This window comes from Lemur catta, chromosome 11, assembly GCF_020740605.2.
Source record: "Lemur catta isolate mLemCat1 chromosome 11, mLemCat1.pri, whole genome shotgun sequence".
NCBI lineage: Eukaryota > Metazoa > Chordata > Mammalia > Primates > Lemuridae > Lemur > Lemur catta.
The window spans coordinates 78,069,447-78,090,429 of NC_059138.1; the positions used below are offsets into that span (position 1 = coordinate 78,069,447).

Genomic DNA, 20,983 nt, shown 5'->3' on the forward strand with positions numbered 1-20,983 from the left:
CACCTAATACCTGCTGAAATGACCTGCCCTGACTCTACTGGTTTTACCTACTGCCGGTACTCACCAACCAGAGCTTGTCACCTCCCTAACAGTTCTCTAGTGCCAGTGAGCTTTCTTTCAGAACAATACATAACATTTTGCTTTCTAATAAAACTCCCAACCTTCTCTTTGTTCTTCGGACATACCAAAGACTACTGTGTGTCTGCCCAGAATTGCAATTCTTAATTCCCTGCAAAGATGTTTTTAATTTCGAGATTCATCTGTGTATTTTATTTAACTTCAACACCTGCTCAACTCCTTACTGTTCTAGATTTTAGAGTATACTGTTGACTGTCCTTGACAGGATTCAGTTTTTAGACTTGGTGAGTCTGTATGAAATCACCCCCAGAGACTTAATGGAAATCTTTTGGAGGGGGCAGGGTGTTGCTCTGTCCCCCCGGGATAGAGTGTGATGACATCATCAGAGCTCACTCCATACACTCAGGGGAGGTCATGGGGACCCACATCTCCTCACCTTTATTTATGTCCTTTGACTTTTTTGTTGTTGTTACTTTTGCTGAATTTACTCCTCTCTCCAAGTAAGTCACTGCAGCCCAGGAGAAAGAGTATTGGGCAGGAGTGGGGGAACAAGTATTCTCCTGGCACTCCTTGACATCAGATTATTCTTTGTGGCCTGAAAAACCATAAAGTGGAGTTTTGGCAGTTCCTCAGAAAATTACCAGTAGCACTTCATGTGGCCCAGCAATTCCACTTTCAGGTACAGTGAGTTCTCATTATTCACAGTAATTATGTTATTAAGTTCCAGCGAATGCTGAATTAGCATACACTGAACCATTGCTTCTAGGGGAAATACTGTTAGGTTTCTGCAAGGCTTTGGTCACATTTTCTTCAACTGATCACTATATAACCTGTTTTAGGCCAGGTGCAGTGGCTCATGCCTATAATCCCAGCACTTTGGAAGGCTGAGGCAGGAGGATCATTTGAGGCCAGGAGTTCACGACCAGCCTGAGCAACACAGTCAGATCCTGTCTCTACAAAAAAAAAATTTTTTTTTTAATTAGCTGGGCATGGTGGCACATTCCTGTAGTCCCAGCTACTTGGGAGGCTGAGGTGGGGAGACTGCTTGAGCCCAGAAGTTTGAGGTTGCTGGCAATGTCTGGGGATGTCTGGAAAATAAAAAAAGAAGTTTGAGGTTGCAGTAAGCTGTGATGATGCCACGTACTCTAGTATGGGCACCAGAGCAAGATCCTGTCTCAAAAAAACCGAAAAACCAAAAAATAAAAAATAAAAGCTTAGAATAATTGGTATGTATAAGAAAATTTATAAAAGTGATGTCTGTAATCCCACCACTATTATATTTTAACCACTCTTACGTTTAGATATATATATCCTTACAGAAATTTTCTGTGGAGTTGCTTTGAGGCAGCACCGGGGGAGGAAGATGGCGGCCACCTTGGTAGCTGCTCGGCGAGTGGGGCCCGCAGCGGCCTGGGGGCCGGAGCCCGTCGCTCCAGGCTGGGAAAACCGTGAAGTCTCCACAGGGCCCACTATCATGGCCGTCCAATTTGACGGGGGCTTGGTATTGGGGCAGACTGCAGAACAGCCACTGGGTCTTACATTGCCAATCAAGTGACTGACAAGCTGACTCTTACTCACTACTGTATTTTCCGCTGCCACTCAGGCTCAGCCGCTGATACTTGAGCAGTAGCTGATGCTGTCACTTATCAGCTTGGTTTCCATAGCATTGAACTGAACGAGCCTCCACTGGTGCACACGGCAGCCAGCCTCTTGAAAGAGATGTGTTACCGATACCGGGAAGACCTGATGGTGGGAATTATCGTCGCTGGCTGGGACCCTCAAGAAGAAGGGCAGGTGTATTCAGTGCCCATGGGGGGTATGATGGTAAGGTAGTCCTTTGCCATTGGAGGTTCCAGGAGCTCCAATATCTATGGCTATGTTGATGCTACCTACCGGGAAGGCATGACTAAGGAAGAGTGGCTGCAATTCACTGCCACTGCTCTGGCTTTGGCCATGGAGCCTGATGGCTCCAGTGGACGGGTGATCCGCCTGGCAGCCACTGCAGAGTCAGGGGTAGAGCAGCAGGAACTTTTGGGAGACCAGATACCCAAATCCACCATTGCCACTTTACCACTCCCTTGAATCCTGGGATTCTAGAATGCAGTAAGAGATATTCCATACCAAGACAAGATTAATAAAGTTTGTCAAAGAGGAAAAAAAAAGAAATTTTCTGTGCTTTCGTATTTAGTGTTTATATAAACAGAATTATACTCATCATACTGTTTTCTAATAGGCTTTTAAAAATGAAAACTTTCCCTTATCAGTAAAACTTTATAATACTACTTTTAATAGCTGTGTGAATATGTGATAATTAATTTAAACAGTCCCATATTGGATTATTTTCCTCTATTACTAATGATACTGTAAAAAGTATTCTTGTAGTAGAATCTTTGTTTGCATTCTTAATTATTTCCTTGGGATAAATTGGTAGAAAGACTATTGCCAGGCCAAGAGTATACCCATTTTTTTTTCTTTTTTAAAATTTTCTTCTTTGGGGGATCTTCTGGTGAGGACTGGAAAACTTGCTAGACAAATTCTAAAAGAGCTGTAACACTAAAGGTATACACATTTTTAGGGCTTTTGATATATGTTGCCAAATTCTCCTACAAGTTACAGTTAACTCCCTGTGGTTTCCCCTTCTGGGGAATGATTTCCAAACTATAGGGGTGGGCTCTGGTAGTTGTGTCTACCCTACAAAGAAAGCATTGGTCTCCTGGTCATTGCTGTTTAGCTCACAAGGCTCCAGTCCCAAGCCAGTGATTTAAAAAGTTGACCCTGGGAAAGTCCTAATTTCTTTCTGGTAATGGAGCTGCAAGATACTAAACTGGGGAGATGTCAGGAGTGTTGTTTTTTGATATATGGCAGAAGGCAGCATGCATTTTAAAGAGAACAAAGCCATATACAGAGAGATGCAGAAAAAAGCAATGGAGACAGAAAATGTCAGCAAGCATCCGTATCCTTGGTTCTAGAGTTTGCTAATCTCCTTCTAGCAGCTGAAACCCTGCCATTTCTTTGAGTTGGATACTGAACCCTTCAATTGAGTGAGAGCCCCTAATATATCTCAAATAAATTTTCTTTATTCCCTAAGTGAATTTGGAGTTCTGTCACTTGGAACCAAAAAACTAATGCATCTTTCCAAATTCTGTACCAATTTATATACCCACTGTCAGTGTGTGAGAGTATCCATTTTCTGTGTCTTTTCACCAACAATGTGTATTGTACTTATTTTTTTATCTTACAAATTTGAGATGTGAAAAAGGTATTTCATTATTTTTCTTTGATTTTTTTTTTTGTGGAAAAAAGAGAGTTTTTATTTTCTGAGAAACAATCTGTAGACTGGGGAGCTGCAGTCTTCAGTATAAGGGAAAGTGCACTCCCTATTTTCTTGATTACTAGTGAGGGTGAATGTATTTATTTCTGTTTCTTGTTTTCTGAATTCTTTGTGTACTCTGACTTTGGTTTTGTTGTTATTATTAGAAATTGGGTTCTGGCTGTCTATGCTGGATATTATACTACCCCAAAGTTTAGTGAGGTAAAACAACAACGTTATTATGCTCGTGAATTGTGTGGGTGAGGAATTCGGACAGGGTATAACAGGCGTGGTTTGTCTCTGCTTCATGATTTTTACTGTACAAATGGCTGGGATGACTTGAACATATGGGGGCTGAGTATTCCAGAGGCTTCTTTACTCACATTTTTGCTGCCTATGTTGGGATGGGCTCAGCTGTGACTGTTAACCACAGAGTCTGCACGTGTCCTTTCCAGCATGGAAACCTCTGGGTAGAGGAACTTCTAACTCGGTTCAGGACTTCAGGAGCAATGTTCCAGTGAACAAGGTGCAAACAAGATGGCCTTTTACCACCTAGCCCCAGAAGTCATGTACTATCATTTAACGCTGTGCTCTATTTGTCAACAAAGCTGCAAGCCTATGCAGATTCAATGGGATGATCATAACGCCACCTCTCAATGGGAGGAACATCAAAGAATTTCAGGTCATGTTTTCAAATTGACACAGATGGGGTGTTCATCTTATGCTTATGACTTTGTCATATATATTTATAAATACTTTTTGAAGTTTATCATTTCCCTTTTAAAAATTTGTGGCTGACCCCTGTAATCCTAGCACTCTGGAAGGCCAAGGGGGTTGGATCTCTTGAGGTCAGGATTCAAGACCAGTTTGAGCAACAGCAAGATCCCGTCTCTACGAAAAATTAGCCAGGCGTGGTGATGGGTCTGCAGTCCCAGCTACTTGGGAGGCTGAGGCAGGAGGATCACTTGAGCCCAGGAGTTTGAAGTTGCAGTGAGCTATGATGATGCCACTGCACTCTAGGCCGGCAAAGGAGCAAGACTCTGTTTTAAAAAAACACAAAAACAAAAACGAGTTGAGAAATCTTTGGTGATTTGCTTTTACTATTCCAAAATTTGAATAAATTATAACAGTCAATTCTAAGCTAAGGATGCATTTAACAACTCTAATGAGTTCCCTGTGGCACCTGGGTCTGTATAAAGTCCTCCCTGGCATAGTTCCCGTATGTGGGAACTTGTGGGACGCTTGCTAGTAAATACCAGCTCACACTGCATCCATTGATGGCTTGGAATACGCTCACAGTTAGCAACTTAAAACTTTCCACAACTGTCAGGGGAGTTTCTCTCAATAAACGTCTCCCCTTTTCTCTAAGTATTAAAAAAAATCCTAAATGGTTTCAGTCTCTTTCAACGTAGACTCCACCCTTGCAACTAAGTTTTAAAAATCCTAAGTGTTCTTCCTTCTCCAGAGAAGCAAGGGGAAACTGGATCCGCGGCCACGTAGGAGCCTCTCACGGCCCCAAATCTGGAGTCTCCAGGGACTTGGTGGAGACGAGCGGGCGGGACTGGGCGATAAACGCTTTTCTCTTCCGACTTCGGGCCAACGCCTGGTTGGGAGAAGTTCACGACGTCTCGCTCGGGGACGCGTCCTCCCAGGCCCACCTAGGGTCCCCGCTCAAGTCGCCGGCCCCCCAGCCCCCGCGGCGGGCAAACGCGGAGCGCCGGGCCGGCCGGGCGCACGGGGCGCAGCAGACCCGCCCCTGGCGCGCGGCCCGGCTCCTCCCCTCGCGGCAGGGGCCGGGGGGCGGGCGGCGGGGAGGGGGTGGTAGCTGCCGCCCGGGGAGGGCCCGGAGACTTTTCCACGTTGCAAACGCCGCCGCGCGCCCAAGCCGACCCGCGCCCCGCGATCACCGCGCCGCGCCCCCCGCTCCTCTCCTCGCCGCCCCGATGGCGCTCGGGGCCCGGGGCTGGCGGCCCCTGCCGCCGCCGCTGCTCCTGCTGCTGGTCTGGGTGACCGGGCAGGCGGCGCCCGTGGCGGGCCTGGGCCTGGGCCCCGACGAGGAGCTGCAAATTGAGCGGCGCTTCGTGCCCGACGAGTGCCCGCGCACCGTACGCAGCGGCGACTTCGTGCGCTACCACTACGTGGGGACATTCCCCGACGGCCAGAAGTTCGACTCCAGGTACCGCGCCCCTCCGCGGGGCAGCGCCCGCTCTCCGGCCAGGCCTTTCTCTCCGGCCTGACCTCCCCCAGCCCCGCCCCTCCCGTGCTCCCCACTCCCTCCCTCCCTCCTGCGGCCCAGGTGCTCGCCGACCCCAATCCCTTCGCGGTTTGGGAGCCCCCGGCCTCGCGCCCTAGTCCGCCCGCCCGGGACTGGAGTCTCCGACGGGACCGTGCGCAGCGGGGTTGGGTCACATCACGCCCTTCCTCTCCTCCCAGCGCATTGACACACGCACAGTGTAAAATGGCCACTTTTTACGACGAGACCCCCAAGAGTGGATGTTGATGTCCGCCTGCCGCCTCCCTTCACTGGTCCTTCTGGCCGGTCCCCTGGGTATCTGGTCAGCTGATGCTTCCCACATGTGATGACGATGATGATGTTGAAGCTGACAGTAGCAGGCGCTAACAGTTTTTGAGCGGTTACAGTGCTGGGAGTAGCTCTGAGTACTTCCCATACAGTAATGAACTCGTTTAATTCTTACAGCCATCCCGTGGGGTACGTTCTACCCTCATTTTCTCAGTGAGGCAACTGAGGCCAAGAAACTTTTTTACAGTATGGAGTCAGATCGAAACCCAGACCATCCCAGTGCAGGGTCTTGCGTGCAACCACCACTGCCCTTGCTTTCCAGCCTTACAGAAACCTCTTTTGGGCGGGAGATGGTGGGGGGGGGGTTGCTCAGCTTTGCTGGGGGGTCCTGTACCAGGCCCAGGATCACAACACCTCTCCCCAGTTTCTCCCCAGTTCAGCTTGGGGGTTAACAGGCCTCTTTCCTTCCGGTTCCAGGCTACTCTCCTCCCCGAGGCTTTTGTTACAAACCCTGGCCTGTGCCAGAACTTCTAGTGAATCACTGGCTTAGGCAGAGAGAGCTATATTTGTTGAGCCTTTGCTATGCGCCCAAGGCTGTGCTAGGCTCACTGACGTTGGCTTTGTAGCCCTCCTGATCTCTTTTTGAAATTCCAAAAAATGTATGATGAGTAATGTACAAAAGCTATTTAGCATACTATGTGGCACCTGGGAGTGCTTAGAAATGGTCATTTTTACTATTGTTGCTGCCTTTTTTTTTTTTTTGAGAGAGTTTCACTTTGTTGCCCGGGCTACACGGCTAGTGAGTGCCATGGCGTCAGCCTAGCTCACAGCAACCTCAAACTCCTGGGCTCAAGCGATCCTCCTGCCTCAGCCTCCTGAGTAGCTGGGCCTACAGGCATGCGCCACCATGCCCAGCTAATTTTTTTCTCTATATATTTTTAGTTGGCCAGATAATTTCTTTCTATTTTTTTTAGTAGAGACGGGGTCTCGCTCAGGCTGGTCTCCCACCCGCCTCAGCCTCCCAGAGGGCTAGGATTACAGGCGTGAGCCACCGCACCCGGCCTATTGTTGCTGCTTTTTAAGAAAACAGTTTTACTGAGGTACAATTCACATGCCATACGTTTGCCTATTTAGAGTATGCAATTCAGTGGTTTTGAGTGTATTCACAGAGTTGTGCAAACATCACAATGATCTAATTCCAGAACATTTTCATCACTCCAAAAAAGAAATGCTGGACCCATTAGCAGTCACTCTCCCACCCCACTGACCTCCCCTCCAGCCCCTGGCAACCACTAATCTACTTTATGTCTCTATGGATTTGCCTAGTCTGGGCATTTCCTATAAATGGAATCATATAATTTGAAGTGCTTTATGTCTGGCTTCTTTCACAGTTCATACATGTTGTAGCATATATCAGTATTTCATTCCTTTTTTAAAAAATTTTTGTTTTTTTCTTTTTAGAGTACCACCTACATTTTCTTTTTATTCCTTTCTATGGCTGTATATATAATATCCCATTGTATCCATTCATCAGTTGATGGACATTCGGGTTGTTTTACACTTTTTGGCTGTTATGAATAATGTTATAAACAGTCATGTATAAGGTTTTGTATGGACATGTTTTCATTCCTTTTGGATGTATACTTAGGAGTGGAATTGCTGGGTCATATGGTAAATATGCTAAACTTTTTGAGGAATGGCCACAGTATTTTCCACAAGGGCTGCACCATTTTACATTCCTACCAGCAGCAGTTGTATAAGGGTTCTTAGTTCTCCATGTTGTCACCAACACTTGTCATTGTCTGTCTTTTTCATTATCGCCATCTAGTGGGCAAGAAATGGTATCTCATTGTGGATTTAATCTACATTTCCCTAGTGGCTGATGATGTTGAGCATATTTTCGTGTGTTTTTTGGTCATCTGTATATCTTCTTTCATTTGTTTCTTTTGTTAGAAAATAGAGAGGAATTTCTTGCTTGAGTTGATGGTAATTTATAATTCCCACTAGAACGAGTTGTTTTCTCTACGGATGGCAGCCACCGTGAGGCAGTGTAGGACAGTGGAAGGAGCATGGAGGAGCTGCCAGTCATGGAACATTTATGCAGTGTCTGCCCTCAAGACTGAGACTAGTCCTAGTCCAGTATGTCCCCTCCCTGTCCCTGCCACTGGTAGCCTAGGCAATTACAATATAGTGTGACAAGTATAGTAAGGTAGTAGTAGCGCACACTCTGTCTCTCACATAGAGTTCACACATGGTTCTTACCATGTGCCTTCGTGGGAATTCATTGAGTCTTAAAAGAATTCATTTTACAAGACAGTGGGGTAGGTACCTTATTACAAATGAAGAAGCTGAGGCTCAGAAAGTTAAAATGACTTGCTCCAATTACCTAACTATTAGGCGATCAAGTGGAAATTTGAACACAGGCAATTTATGGCCGTAATCTTTGGTCTATAGTCTACCTGTATAAATGACGGAAGAAAGGCAAGATGCTATGAAAACACACAAAAGCTTAACTTTATGTTGTGTGTTGAGGCAGGGTGGGGGGTGGTCAGGATGGAATCTTGGGATTCCAGGGATAAGACCTGAGGATGACTAAAATATACCAGAGAGGAGCTCAGGGGTCTGTCTGCAGACCCTTAAGGTGCAGTCTTTCAATAAATGTTATCATATGCCCACCATATGCCTTTTTGGGTACATAGAGTTGTAGATGCTGTAGCACAGTGGTGTTCAAACTGTACTCGCACCAGAATCACCTAGAGAATTTGTTATACAGTTTCTGACCAGTAGCTCTGGGATAAGGCCTAAGAATTTGCATTTCTGACAAGTGCACAGCTGATGTTGTTGGTTGGTCTAAGGACCATACTTTGAGAACCATTGCTCTAAAAGAATCATAGACTGATTAACAGAGATCAGCTTCGTTTTACGTATTCATTTGTTCATTTATTCATTCAACGAATATTTATTGAGTACCTACTCTTCCAGGCGCTGAGGCAGCAGCAGTGAATACAACAGAAATCCCTGCCCTAATGGAGCTTACATTCTAGTGGGAGGACAGACACACTGTCAGTTATATGGTAAAGCAGAAGTTATTGAGGGTTATGGAGAAAAATAAAGCAATGGGGGATGGAGGTGGGAGGAAGAGGCAGTAGGCCCAGAGAGGTGAGGTGACAGTGGCCACCCAGCTAATAACTTACCTCTGACTCTGGACTGAGCTCTCTCTTATGCCTCACACAACTCAGCCAGCATGTGGAGAGTGCCTCGTGAATAGTAGACGTAGATACCTCTATCAGTTCCATGCAGAAAGGGATTTCTTCCTGCTGAAGTTGTAGGGAAGGCTTTGGGAAGAGACTGATGCTTGAGTTGGGCCTTGAGCATGGGTGGGAATTTCATTCCTTGAAGTGGGAGTGTGCCCAGGCCTGGCAGTACACACTCAAGGAACAGCAAGAGGCCCTGCTACTTTGGCCAGGAGGCAGGGGACCCAGCACTGGAAGGGCGTGGGAGAGCCAATCCCTGGCAGACTGGGCTGGGCATTTTGGACTTTGTGCAGTATCTTTTGATGGATTTGTGCAGAGGAGTAAGTGGATTGATCCAGGAGGTATTCAGTGGCTTGACTGATAGTGTGAGTAGAAACCCTGAAGATCAGTTTCATTGGGGGTTCATTTTACATACTCCTTCAGCTTCTAATGTTCTAGGTGCTGAGATATGGCAGAGAATAAAACTGACATAAATAAAATTGAATAAATCTGTGCCTGGGGTTGAGGCAGAGCACAAACCCATTCCAGCTGGCCTACACAGAAAGGAGAGGGAATTTATTGCAAGGATTTATGATTCTTCATCAGGGTCCAGAATTGTGAACTGGAGTGACTTTCTGCATCTCCCCAAGGGATTGCAGAGGGGGCTTCTTTCTTCCCCTCCCGAAAGGGGAGAGAGAGCTCCAGCAAGCTTTCCATGCTGCACACATGACCTCTTGGATCCACCACCAGCGCTGACTAACTGGACTCTGTCTCCATTCCAGATTCCCAGGAGAGAATCTGATTGGTCCTGTTTGGGTCACATGCTTATCCTGGTGGGTGTTAAGTCATGTGGGTCTAAGTCCGCTTCAGCAGGACTTGTCCTCAGAAGAGCCAGTGGGTTGGGCAGCACCTGGGATGGAGTCAGAGTGGCCTGAAGGGGTAATGGTGACAGAGAGGTTGGTCAGGTCAGGACATGCTCACTTAGGCAGGAGGCATTTAGAGCGTGCATATGCACGGCGGCTCTTGGGTGAGAGTTGCTGGTTACGTGTTAGCCTTGTGTTTCTGCTGACTTGGGGAAGGGAGCCCACCCAGCCTCCAGGCCAAGTCTTCTCTCTGGGCTCTCTTGAGGCCATTGGCAGACTGGCCAGTGCCTCCTGTGAAACTTACCAGCAGGGCTTTTAATTTTCATTTGTTGGGTCATTGTGATCAACTACACATTCACATTAACGATTTGATTTGGCTATACAGTGTTTTACTGGGCTAAGCACTTGTGGAAAATAAGAATTATCTATAGGGATCGGACATTTTAATTTGTGCAGTTGCTTAAAAACAAAAATCCATAACTGCAATGTAATGATTTTACTCTGCTTTGCTTGTAATGATATTTTAATGGGCCAAGGCCTATCCAAGCCAACTGCTCACATTTCAGGTGTGAGCTTCCATGGATGTGCTCATCAGTGGCTGTGCTCCCTCTGCTTCCTCCTCTCTGCTCCTGCTTGTACCCTCCTCTCTCACCATCTCTCCCTTCCTTCACTGCAGTGTTCTCTCACTTTCCCGGCTCAGTAGCAGACAGGTAGTTTGTCAGTTCAGGAACTGCTTGCCTTTCCCCCCTGCCACGTCACACTAGCTACTGGCAGAGGTGGTTGCATGAGGGAGACATTCTTGGGAAAAGGGTCTGGGAAGCCCAAAGTTACTTTGGTGGGGGGGGGGTGTATGGTGTGGAGAGATAGGTGGGAGGCAAAAAAGTCAGATCTTGCTTCCCTCTTTCGCGTCTGGAGTTGAGTCCAGTCTTAGTGGTGAAACTCAGCCAGGGACAGCGGGTCTCAGCTGGATCATCTGGGAGCTAGGTGGCAGTGAGGAGGTGAGTTTCAGTTCCAATCTCCAAGGGCTATGGTAGGACCATGGTCCTCACATCTAGCAGGTCCCATGTGAGTCAGCCGTGTCGAGTGAGGACCAACTTTGAGGCACCCAAAATGTGGTTCCCATGCCCAGTGGGCTTGTTCTTCATTGCCTTGCTTCCTTCCTGGTCTTGAAATATGGCAGTCTTTTTAACGTTCAAAAGTGATGTCTTGGCCAGGTGCGGTGGCCCATGTCTGTAATCCTAGCACTTGGGGACCCAAGGCAGGAGGATCACTTGAGGCCAGGAGTTTGAGACCTCATCTCTACAAAAAATTTTTAAAAAATTAGCCAGGCATGGTGGTATGTAGCCTGTAGTCCCGGCTACTCAGGAGGCTGAGGCAGGAGGATCGATTGAGCCCAGGAGATCAAGGTTACAGTGAGCTATGATGATGCCACTGCACTGTAGCCAGGGTGACAGAGTGAGACTCTATCTCAAAAGAAAAAGAGAGTAATGTCTTCAGTTTTTAATTGTCTAAACTGAATCTAAAACTGGCATCTAGAGCACGTTAACTTTTTTTCTTGTAGCTGATCTGGGCTACAGTTCTGCTAACAGAACTGAAGGCCAATTTTCTGTCCCTTCTGTGATGGCCATTTTTCCCTTGTCTTGGGATCTGAGATAAGAATAATCTCAGCAACAAGTAGTATTAGCATATGTCAGTTTTGGCAAAAATTTTAAAAATTAGTTTTAAAAAGTAATACATATGCACAGAGTTTTCAAAACTGATTAGATAATTCCATAAAGCTTGAAATTATAGGTGCCAAGCTGCTAGGAGTGGGGAAGGGGCCCTGCCTGGGGTGGGTGTAACCTTTCTGAATGCAGACTCTGCACCAGTGCCTCCCTTCCTCGCTCCTGGCTTCCTTGCACCCTGCCACCTCCCGCTCTGCAGCCTCCACAGGCCTGGGAGGCACTCTGAGTCCACCTGTGGCCACATCCCTTTTGCAAACACCTAGATTCTCTTTCTTCCCTTTTCGATCAGTTATTGCTCCTCTATTCCTTTTCCGTCTTCCAAAATTTTGTCACCATCCCTTGAATGCAACGGGCTCCTTTCCAGTTCGTTAAGTCTGATTTTAAGAAGAGGAGCTTAGAGGCTTAGGGAAGGAATGGGCTTTGGGGGCTTTAAGAGTGTTCACTTTGCCATTTGTCCTTTTAAAAGTTCATTCTCGCTGCAGATTGAAACCTCCATTCAGAAATAGAGCCACATTATTTATGCTTTAAGAATATAGTCACAGGGATAGTTATTTATCTTAAGTAATATATTGCAGGATAATGTCTGCTTCTTTGTAGGCAGTTTGGTGAGTAGAATGTGACACTTCTTGTCTTAGTGGTCCTTAAGTAGATCATTTTGAAAAGCATCGGATAATTTTGAAGAGCATCATTGAGGGTGCTCAGACACCTCCATCCCCCCCCTGGGGCAGGGATCAAAGGGTCTGTCTGCAGCAGTGAATGAGCAGGGGACAAAAACAAGCTTGTGGAGAGGAAAGGAGGGTGTTGGATATGCAGGATGATTTCCATTTTCCTTTCTAAATCCACTCTCCACCTGTTCCCACTTGCTTTTTGCTCTGGGAGGCCGACCTGTGGGGACTACATGTGCATAGTGTGGGCTATAGCAATGACCCTCTTGTCATCTGGCTTTGGTTGGGTTCAGCAGATCAGAGGGAGAGAACAGAGTGAGGTGGAGGTATTTATTTCTCTGGCACCCTGCCTCTCGGGTCACCATGGATTCTGTCCCTAGACCAAAGGTCCTAGCTCCTGTTGGGTAGCCTAGCTGCCCTCTCAGGCTCAGGTGTGTTAACAGCACCCCCTACCCAGCCCTAGAGGTACTACACTGTCCCTTGTGTTTTGCTGCACCCTGCTCACACCTTTGCACACAGCCACGTTATTATTGTTATCGTAAAAAAACACCATAACTCCTCTTGTAGTTCATAAGTGTGATGGTTGGTTTTTCTTGTGCCTGTGTGAGATGTGCCTCCCTCAACCTTGTTACAATGTTGGCATATTACGCATCTGACATAAAAAAAAATATTTGATTTTTTCATATTGTATTTTTAAATTTGTTGTACGGTACCCTGTGAGCATTAAGTACCACCAGATGAATAAAACTTATTATGTCTAAAAAAAGCATAAAAATTTACCATTTTAGAGTAGTTAACTATATGCACATTGTTGTGCAAAAAATTTCTTTTTTTTTTTTTGAGACAGGATCTTGCTCTCTTGCTTGGGGTAGAGTGCAGTGGCACAATCATAGCTCACTGCAGCCTCGAACTTCTGGGCTAAAGCAATCCTCCTGCCTCAGCCTCCCACATAGCTGGGACTACAGGTGTGCACCACCATGCCCAGCTAATTTTTCTAGGTTTTTTATAGAGATGGGGTCTTGCTGTTGGCCAGGCTAGTCTTGAACCTGGGCTGAAGCAGTTCTCCTGCCTCGGTCCCCCAAAGTGCTGGGATTATAGGCATGAGTCACTTCACTCAGCCTGTGCAACAAATTTCTAAAACTTTTTCATCTTGATTTCTTAAAATGCTTGTCCGTTTATATATCTTCTTTGGAGAAATGTTCATTCAAGTCCTTTGCTCCTTTTTTAATTGTTTTTTTTTTTTTTTTTTTTTTGAGACAGAGTCTCACTCTGTTGCTCGGGCTAGAGTGAGTGCCGTGGCGTCAGCCTAGCTCACAGCAACCTCAAACTCCTGGGGTTAAGCGATCCTACTGCCTCCGGCTCCCGAGTAGCTGGGACTACAGGCATGCGCCACCATGCCTAGCTAATTTTTTCTATATATATTTTTTTAGTTGGCCAGATAATTTATTTCTATTTTTAGTAGAGACAGGGTCTCACTCTTGCTCAGGCTGGTCTCGAACTCTTGACCTCCAGCGATCCACCCGCCTCGGCCTCCCAGAGTGCTAGTATTACAGGCGTGAGCCACTGCACCAGGCCTTAATTGAGTGTTTTTGATGTTGTTGTTGAGTTGTAGTTCTTTATATATTCTGGGTATTAACCACTTGTTAGATCTGTGGTGTGCAAATATTTTCTCCCATTCTGTAGGTTACCTTTTCACTCTGTTGATTGTTTTCTTTGCGGCTCAGAAGTTTTAAACTTTGACATAGTCCCATTTGTCTGTTTTTGCTTTTGTTACCTGTGCTTTTGGTGTCATATCTGAGAAATCATAGCCAAATCCAATATCCTGAAGCTTTTTTCCTATGCCTTCTTCTAGGAATTTTATAGTTCCAGGTCTTACATTTATGTCTTTAATCCATTTTGAGTTGATTGTTTTATATGGTGTAAGGTAAGGATCCAACTTTTGCATGTGGATGTCCAGTTTTCCCAGCACCATTTATTGAAGAGACTGTCGTTTCCCCACTGCTGTGTAGTCTTGGTGCCCTTGTCAAAGATCATTTGACCATATTGAAAAGGGTTTATTTCTGGGCTTTTTATTCTGTTCCATTGGTCTGTGTCTGTATTTGGGACAGTACCATGCTGTTTTGATTACTGTAACTTTGTAATTTCCAAATCAGGAAGTGTGGAGCCTCCAGCTTTGTTTTTCTTTCTCAGGATTGTTCTGGTTATTTGGAGTCTTTGAGATTCCATATGAATTTTAGGATTTTTTTTCTATTTCTGCAAAAAATGCCATTGGGATTTTGATAGGAATAGTATTGAATCTGTACATCACTTTGAGGCATATGGACATCTTAGCAATAGTAAGTCTTCCAGTCTATGAACACGAGATGTCTTTCTATTTTTATTTGTGTTCTTTTAAATTTCTTTTAGCAATTTTTTTCTAGCTTTTGGTATACAAACCTTTTGCCTCCTTGGTTAAGTTTATTCTTAAGTATCTTATTCTTTTTGATACTATTTTAAATAAAAGTGTTCTTTTAATTTTGTTTTCAGATTGTTGTTCATTATTAGTGTATAGAAATGCAACTGATTTTTGTATATTGATTTTATATCCTAAAACTTTGCCAAATTTGTTTATTCGTTCTAACAGCTTTTTTGGTAGACTCTTATATGGTTTTCTACGTATAGGATTATTTCATCTGTGAACAGAGATGCTTTTACTTCTTGCTTTCTAATTTGTGTGCTTATTCTAACTGTGTGCTAATTTCTTTTTCTTGCTTAATTGCTCTGGCTAGGAGTTCCAGGACTATGTTGAATGTAAGTGGTTAAATCAGGCTTGCTTTCCTTGTTCCTGATCATAGAGGAAAAGGTTTTAGTTTTCACCATTGAGTATGATGTCCACTGGGCACAGCCCCTATATTAAACTTTCCTGGAACAGCCTGGTTTGGGTGTGTCATCTCTTTCCTGCATCCTGAATAGGATGCCTATAAAAGGTGTAAGTAAATAAGCCAGACACTGGGACAGGCTGAATAAGTACTGGTTCTAGAGTTTGCAGAAGTAATTTTCATGAGCAGTTCTGGGCTTGATGTGGCTCATGAATTTGTGCCAATTCTGCTGATTAGAACAACTTTATTTTTCCAAATGGTCCGTTTGAAGCAGTAGATAAGACTGGTCTTGCATTGTTAGTCTCTTGTATATATGTATACATTTCTTTCAGAAAGGTGTTTTTCATTTCTAACTCTTTGGTACTTAATTATTCACAAGGCTTAAAGGCAATCATCAAATGAAGAAATTGATACTGTGAAGAAACAACAGTTGTTATACACCTCTAGGGAAGCCCTGTGCCTGGAGGGTAAGAGTCCTGGGTTCTAGCGTTTTTTCCCATTTGGCTAACTTCATGAGCTTGGGAAACTTTTAACCTCCAAGGAGAGTGAGTATCATAGCACCCACTTTAAAGTTTAATCCCTGTATGGGGATGAAATGAGGTGGTATATGTGAAGAGCTTAGTTTGCTACTGTGCCTGACACATTATAAACACTGTAAATAGTAGTTATTGCTAAAAACGTTTATTGAATTTGGGAACTAGATTCAGGTTCTTTGGATGAAAAAAATATTCCTAAAATCATTTCCTGTCTGTGCAATGATGCTGTTTGCACGTGTCCTGTACCTTGGGAGTCTTTGAAGCCTTGCTTTCTGGTCTGTTATTATCCACCTGGTCTGTTATTATCTGGTCTGAGGATGGCTCCACGGCATGGCTAGGTCTCAGCTGAGTGAAATTCAAGAGCTGGCATTCCAGGGGGCAGCGTTGGTGCCCGGAGGTAGAGGGTGGAGGTGTAAAGCTGTCTTGGGCGCAAAGCTGACCATGTGCTTTTGTCCTCTGGCTTCTTGGCCTGAACTTGAAATTCTGCCTTCTGTTCACCGACCTTGAAGAAAGGAAGGCTATTAAAATCGACAGTGAAACTAGGAGGAGAAAAGGAAGGGGGGCAGGACTGGGGAAACTGCCCTGATAGGGGTGATGAGGTGGACTCTGCTCCTAGCCTGCACTGTTCTTTAGGGAAAAGAGGAAAAAGTGAAAGTAATTTACAATATGAAGGGTGGCACCTCCTGATGAAGCAAATCCCAGCCGCTTTTAACATTTTATTACATAAATAATTACATGATCATTTTAAAAAGCAAGAGAATTAAAGAGAAAACAAATTCAATTACCTGAAGTCCTCTACCCATAGATTATCACTGATAATATTTTCATGTATTGCCTTGTGGATTTTTTCACATGCATCTATATCTATGTATATGTTAAAAGTGGTATTATTTTATGCTGTAGCTCTGTAACGTGCTCTTTACCTTGTATATGCCCCTTCATGTCAGTAAGTAGAAATCTATGTTATCATAAAGTGGCCATAGAGCATTTTATTGTACGTCTTTGCCTTAATTAAATACAGTTGGTGCCATATCCTTGAACTTCTAAATTATTTCTACTGCTCTCTAGTATAAAACAAACTCTGCAGTTTTCTTAAGCAAGTGAAACTCTTTTGGTTTCTCCAGCAGTTTATAAGGTACTCAAAGGCAAAGTCCATGCCTTGGACTTCTTTTATATCCCAAAGCACCTGGCACAGTCTCCTAATAGGCAAATTCTTGATTGCTGAATTTGACATTGAAGAGATGAAGGTGTGGGTCACAGCCTTGATTTATCTTTCGACCAAAGGCCATCACCTGTCAGCCTTTAAAACACATATATTAGTGGCCAGGAGCGGTGGCTCACGCTTGTAATCCTAGTCCTCTGGGAGGCCGAGGCAGGTGTATCACTCAAGGACAGGAGTTCGAGACCAGCCTGAGCGAGACCCCGTCTCTACTAAGAATAGAGATAAAAATTATCTGGACAACTAAAAATATATATAGAAAAAATTAGCTGGGCATGGTGGCGCATGCCTGTAGTCCCAGCTACTCGGGAGGCTGAGGCGGGAGGATGGCTTGAGCCTAGGAGTTTGAGGTTGCTGTGAGCGAGGCTGATGCCATGGCACTCACTCTAGCCTGGGCAACAAAGTGAGACTCTGTCTCAAAAAAAAAAAAAAAAAAAAACAACAACAACACATATATTAGTGATTGCAATACTACATCAGACATCCTGTTACCTGTGATAATTATAGTAGATTTGGCATAACACTGAGGTTTTCAGAGCACTTTTTATGTTACGCAGATCCTGGGATGGCTGTTATTATCATATGACTCATGTTTTATATTGGAAGAAACTGAGAAGTATGCTTTATGCTATATCATGCTGCCTCTTTGTTTAACTTCCCTGGATGACTTTTAAAAAATATTTAAGTGTGCGTGTGTGTGTGTGTGTGTGTGTGTGTGTGTGTGTGTGTGTTTATGTTAAATTGGCCCATTGGTACCTATGATGTTGCTTTTAGGTACCAATCACATACAAAATGAAGTGAACTCTTTTTTTTTCGTGGAAGAATAGGTAGCTATTTTGCAAAACAAGCTTAACATATATTTTTCTTTCTAGAGAGAGTTATGCTAATATTTATCTAACTAGATTTGCTGGTAATATTCAAGGTTATCTAAAAATTCTAACCGTACAAGTTACTGTCCAGCGGAGACACTCCTGTATCCCTAACTCCTTGGCAGGCTTGCTGCTTTGCCATGAGCTCGTTATGTCTAGGGCACATTTTCACAGGTTGGTTTCACCAAAGAAAGGACTATTTATACTTGTGTTTCTCTCTCCCTATCTTTTGGGTCCTCAGCTATGACAGAGACTCCACTTTCAACGTGTTTGTGGGAAAAGGACAGCTGATAACAGGGATGGACCAAGCCCTGATTGGGATGTGCGTGAATGAGAGGCGTTTCGTGAAGATTCCCCCAAAGCTTGCCTATGGGAGTGAAGGCGTTTGTAAGTTTTTGTCCTGTACTTATAAATACACCTATAGAAACAACTAGAACATTTGTATGCTGTTGCAGTCAAGCAGACCAGAGAATCTTGGAAGCTTTAGATTGGGGAAAATGAAAGCAGTGAGCTCACATACAGCTAAAATTTCCATCTTAGGTTTATTTCTTCTAGGTATGAGAGAAGGTGTCATTAACACAAATGCATTCGATGATACCCTTCATGAGAGGAAAATTTTCTTTTTTCTTTCAATTTTATTTGGAGGAAAGACCGAGTTAGAATGGGTCATTTGGGAATTGTATACCAGTGACTGGCTTGAACCCTTTTGGATTCTGTTCACCTTGCCTGTGTCCTAGTGTTTGTTTGTCTGACCCGAAAGGCAGTAACTGCGAACTCAGTGTGAATGCTCTTTAATTTCTAGCTGGTGTGATCCCGCCAGATTCAGTGCTTCATTTTGATGTACTTCTGATGGATATTTGGAATTCTGAAGACCAGGTTCAGATTCACACTTACTTTAAGCCCCCCAGCTGCCCTCGGACCATCCAGGTGTCCGATTTTGTGAGGTACCACTACAACGGCACGTTCCTGGATGGGACCTTGTTTGATTCGAGGTAAGTCCCGCCGCTCAAGGCATCATCAGTGAAATGGCCGTTGGTTCCTTTCTTCATTCTCACTTACTTCTTCTGCCCATGCGGAAGCCAGAAAAGGGTTTCCACTCCTCTACTTAAGACTTTTGGTCAATGTTGCATGCACCATGATGCCAGAATCAAAATTATAATATATCTTAGGAAATTTTTGAGAATTTTTTTCTTTTCTTTTCTTTTCTTTTTTTATTAGAGACAGGGTCTCGCTTTGTTGCCCAGGCTGGAGTACAGTTACACGGTCATAGCTCACTATGACCTCGAACTCCTGGGCTCCAGCAATCCTCCCACTTTAGGCTCCCAAGTAGTTGGGTTTATAGGCACACACCATGATGCCTGGCTAATTTTTCTATTCTTTATAGAAACAGGGTCTTGCTGTGTTGCCCAGGCTGGTCCTGAACTCCTGGCCTCAAGTGGTCCTCTTGCCTTGGCTTCCCAAAGTGCTGGGATTACAGTCATGAGCCACTGCTCCCGGCCCATCTGAAAAAAATTTAAGAGCAATGTTTATCTAATTTAATGGTATTTTGAGATCTCATCATAAAGTGAAGGGCCCTATTTCTGAATAGGCTTATGCATGTTTTGGTTCATTTTTATACCAATGATGAATGTATTTGAAGCTGTGGAGAGGTATGGGGTAAGCTGGAGAACAGGCAACCCTTTGTGGTTGCCTCTCATTAGATCGTGTTTGATCAGTGGAATAGCTGGCCTGTTTTGGGCAATCACTGGCATAAATACATGCTTTTCATTTCTTCCTAAATGTGAGGAGTTCTGCTCTGTGTCTGGCGGCCGAGATCCATAAATGCTTGTCTCTAAGGATGGGTATGGGCTTACTGTTTAGCTTAGATTCGAGTAACAAAAACCTTACCGAGGGATGAGCTGGAAACACCCTCATGGTACAGAACTTTTTTCCTTTCTCATTGGTTTTCAGTCACAATCGTATGAAAACATATGACACGTATGTGGGAATTGGCTGGCTGATTCCTGGAATGGACAAGGGGCTGCTGGGGATGTGTGTGGGGGAAAAGCGCATCATCACCATTCCTCCTTTCCTGGCCTATGGCGAAGATGGAGATGGTGAGTTCCGCCCTTTCCTGGAGCCATTCTCATCCGTCCTTACTTCTACTGCAGTGATTAATTCAGCCGTCACCACATGAAACCCACCAGACCTTTTGCTCTGGGCCTGCACTGTCTAATGTGGTAACCTCTGGCTACATGTGGCTATCTACATTTAAATGAAAATGAATCAACATTTAAATAAAATTTAAAATTTAGTTCCTTGGCCCCAGTGCCACATCTTAGGTACTCAAGAACTACACAGGCCGGGCGCGGTGGCTCACGCCTGTAATCCTAGCACTCTGGGAGGCCGAGGTGGGTGGATCGCTCGAGGTCAGGAGTTCGAGACCAGCCTGAGCAAGACCCTGTCTCTACCAAAAATAGAAAGAAATTATCTGGCCAACTAAAATATATATATAAAAAGAATTAGCCGGGCATGGTAGCGCATGCCTGTAGTCCCAGCTACTCGGGAGGCTGAGGCAGTAGGATCGCTTGAGCCCCGGAGTTTGAGGTTGCTGTGAGCTAGGCTGACGCCATGGCACTCACTCTAGCCCGGACAACAGAGCGAGACTCTGTCTAGGAAAAAAAAAAAAGAACTACACATTGCTGCGGGCTATACTGTACTGGGCAGTGCAGATACAAGCATTTCCATCGCTGCAGAAAGTTCTGTTGGACAGTGCTCGCCTGGTGATTGAGTTGCAGAAACTTCCACCGACTCATGGTCATTGGTGTTCATAAGGAAGCCCTCTGCCCCTGCCATAATGTGGCCTTCGGCACCAACTTGTCTTGCTTTCTCATGTGTGAAATGACATTTGAACTACAGTCCAAAAGCTGCAGACATCAAGGTAGAAATTTAGCTGTATAATATCAGAATTGCCAAATTTTTCCCAATTTGTATCACTGTGATGGGTTTTACCTATGACATTAGTTCCATATGGACAAAAGCGAAGCATAATGTTAGAAAATACGTTAATTAGGCCTGGCATGGTGGCTTACGCCTGTAATCCCAGCACTTTGGGAGGCCAAGGTGGG

The 20,983-nt window shown here is 44.7% G+C and overlaps 1 protein-coding gene, 2 non-coding genes and 1 pseudogene across 4 annotated transcripts in view; 3 read left to right on the top strand and 1 right to left on the bottom strand.

Moving 5' to 3' along the window:
• The first annotated feature begins 1,441 nt into the window (after positions 1–1,441).
• On the top strand, positions 1,442–2,160 carry LOC123647262 (annotated as a pseudogene).
• A 412-nt stretch (positions 2,161–2,572) lies between these two features.
• LOC123647864 lies at positions 2,573–2,634 on the bottom strand. Its single transcript, XR_006738395.1, has one exon. It is a non-coding gene; the product is annotated as a U7 small nuclear RNA (small nuclear RNA).
• Positions 2,635–5,185: 2,551 nt separating this feature from the next.
• FKBP9 (FKBP prolyl isomerase 9) overlaps positions 5,186–20,983 on the top strand; it is a 40,924-nt gene continuing 25,126 nt past the window's right edge. The window contains exons 1-4 of one of the 2 annotated variants that reach the window (XM_045564579.1): positions 5,186–5,564; positions 18,118–18,263; positions 18,679–18,868; positions 19,827–19,972. In XM_045564579.1, coding sequence (XP_045420535.1) covers positions 5,332–5,564; positions 18,118–18,263; positions 18,679–18,868; positions 19,827–19,972 — 715 coding nt within the window. In that variant the 5' untranslated portion in view covers positions 5,186–5,331. The remainder of the gene's footprint in view (positions 5,565–18,117; positions 18,264–18,678; positions 18,869–19,826; positions 19,973–20,983) is intronic. The other variant, XM_045564580.1, reaches the window with a different exon arrangement.
• On the top strand, positions 12,950–13,052 carry LOC123647901. The gene has a single exon (XR_006738427.1). It is a non-coding gene; the product is annotated as a small nucleolar RNA U13 (small nucleolar RNA).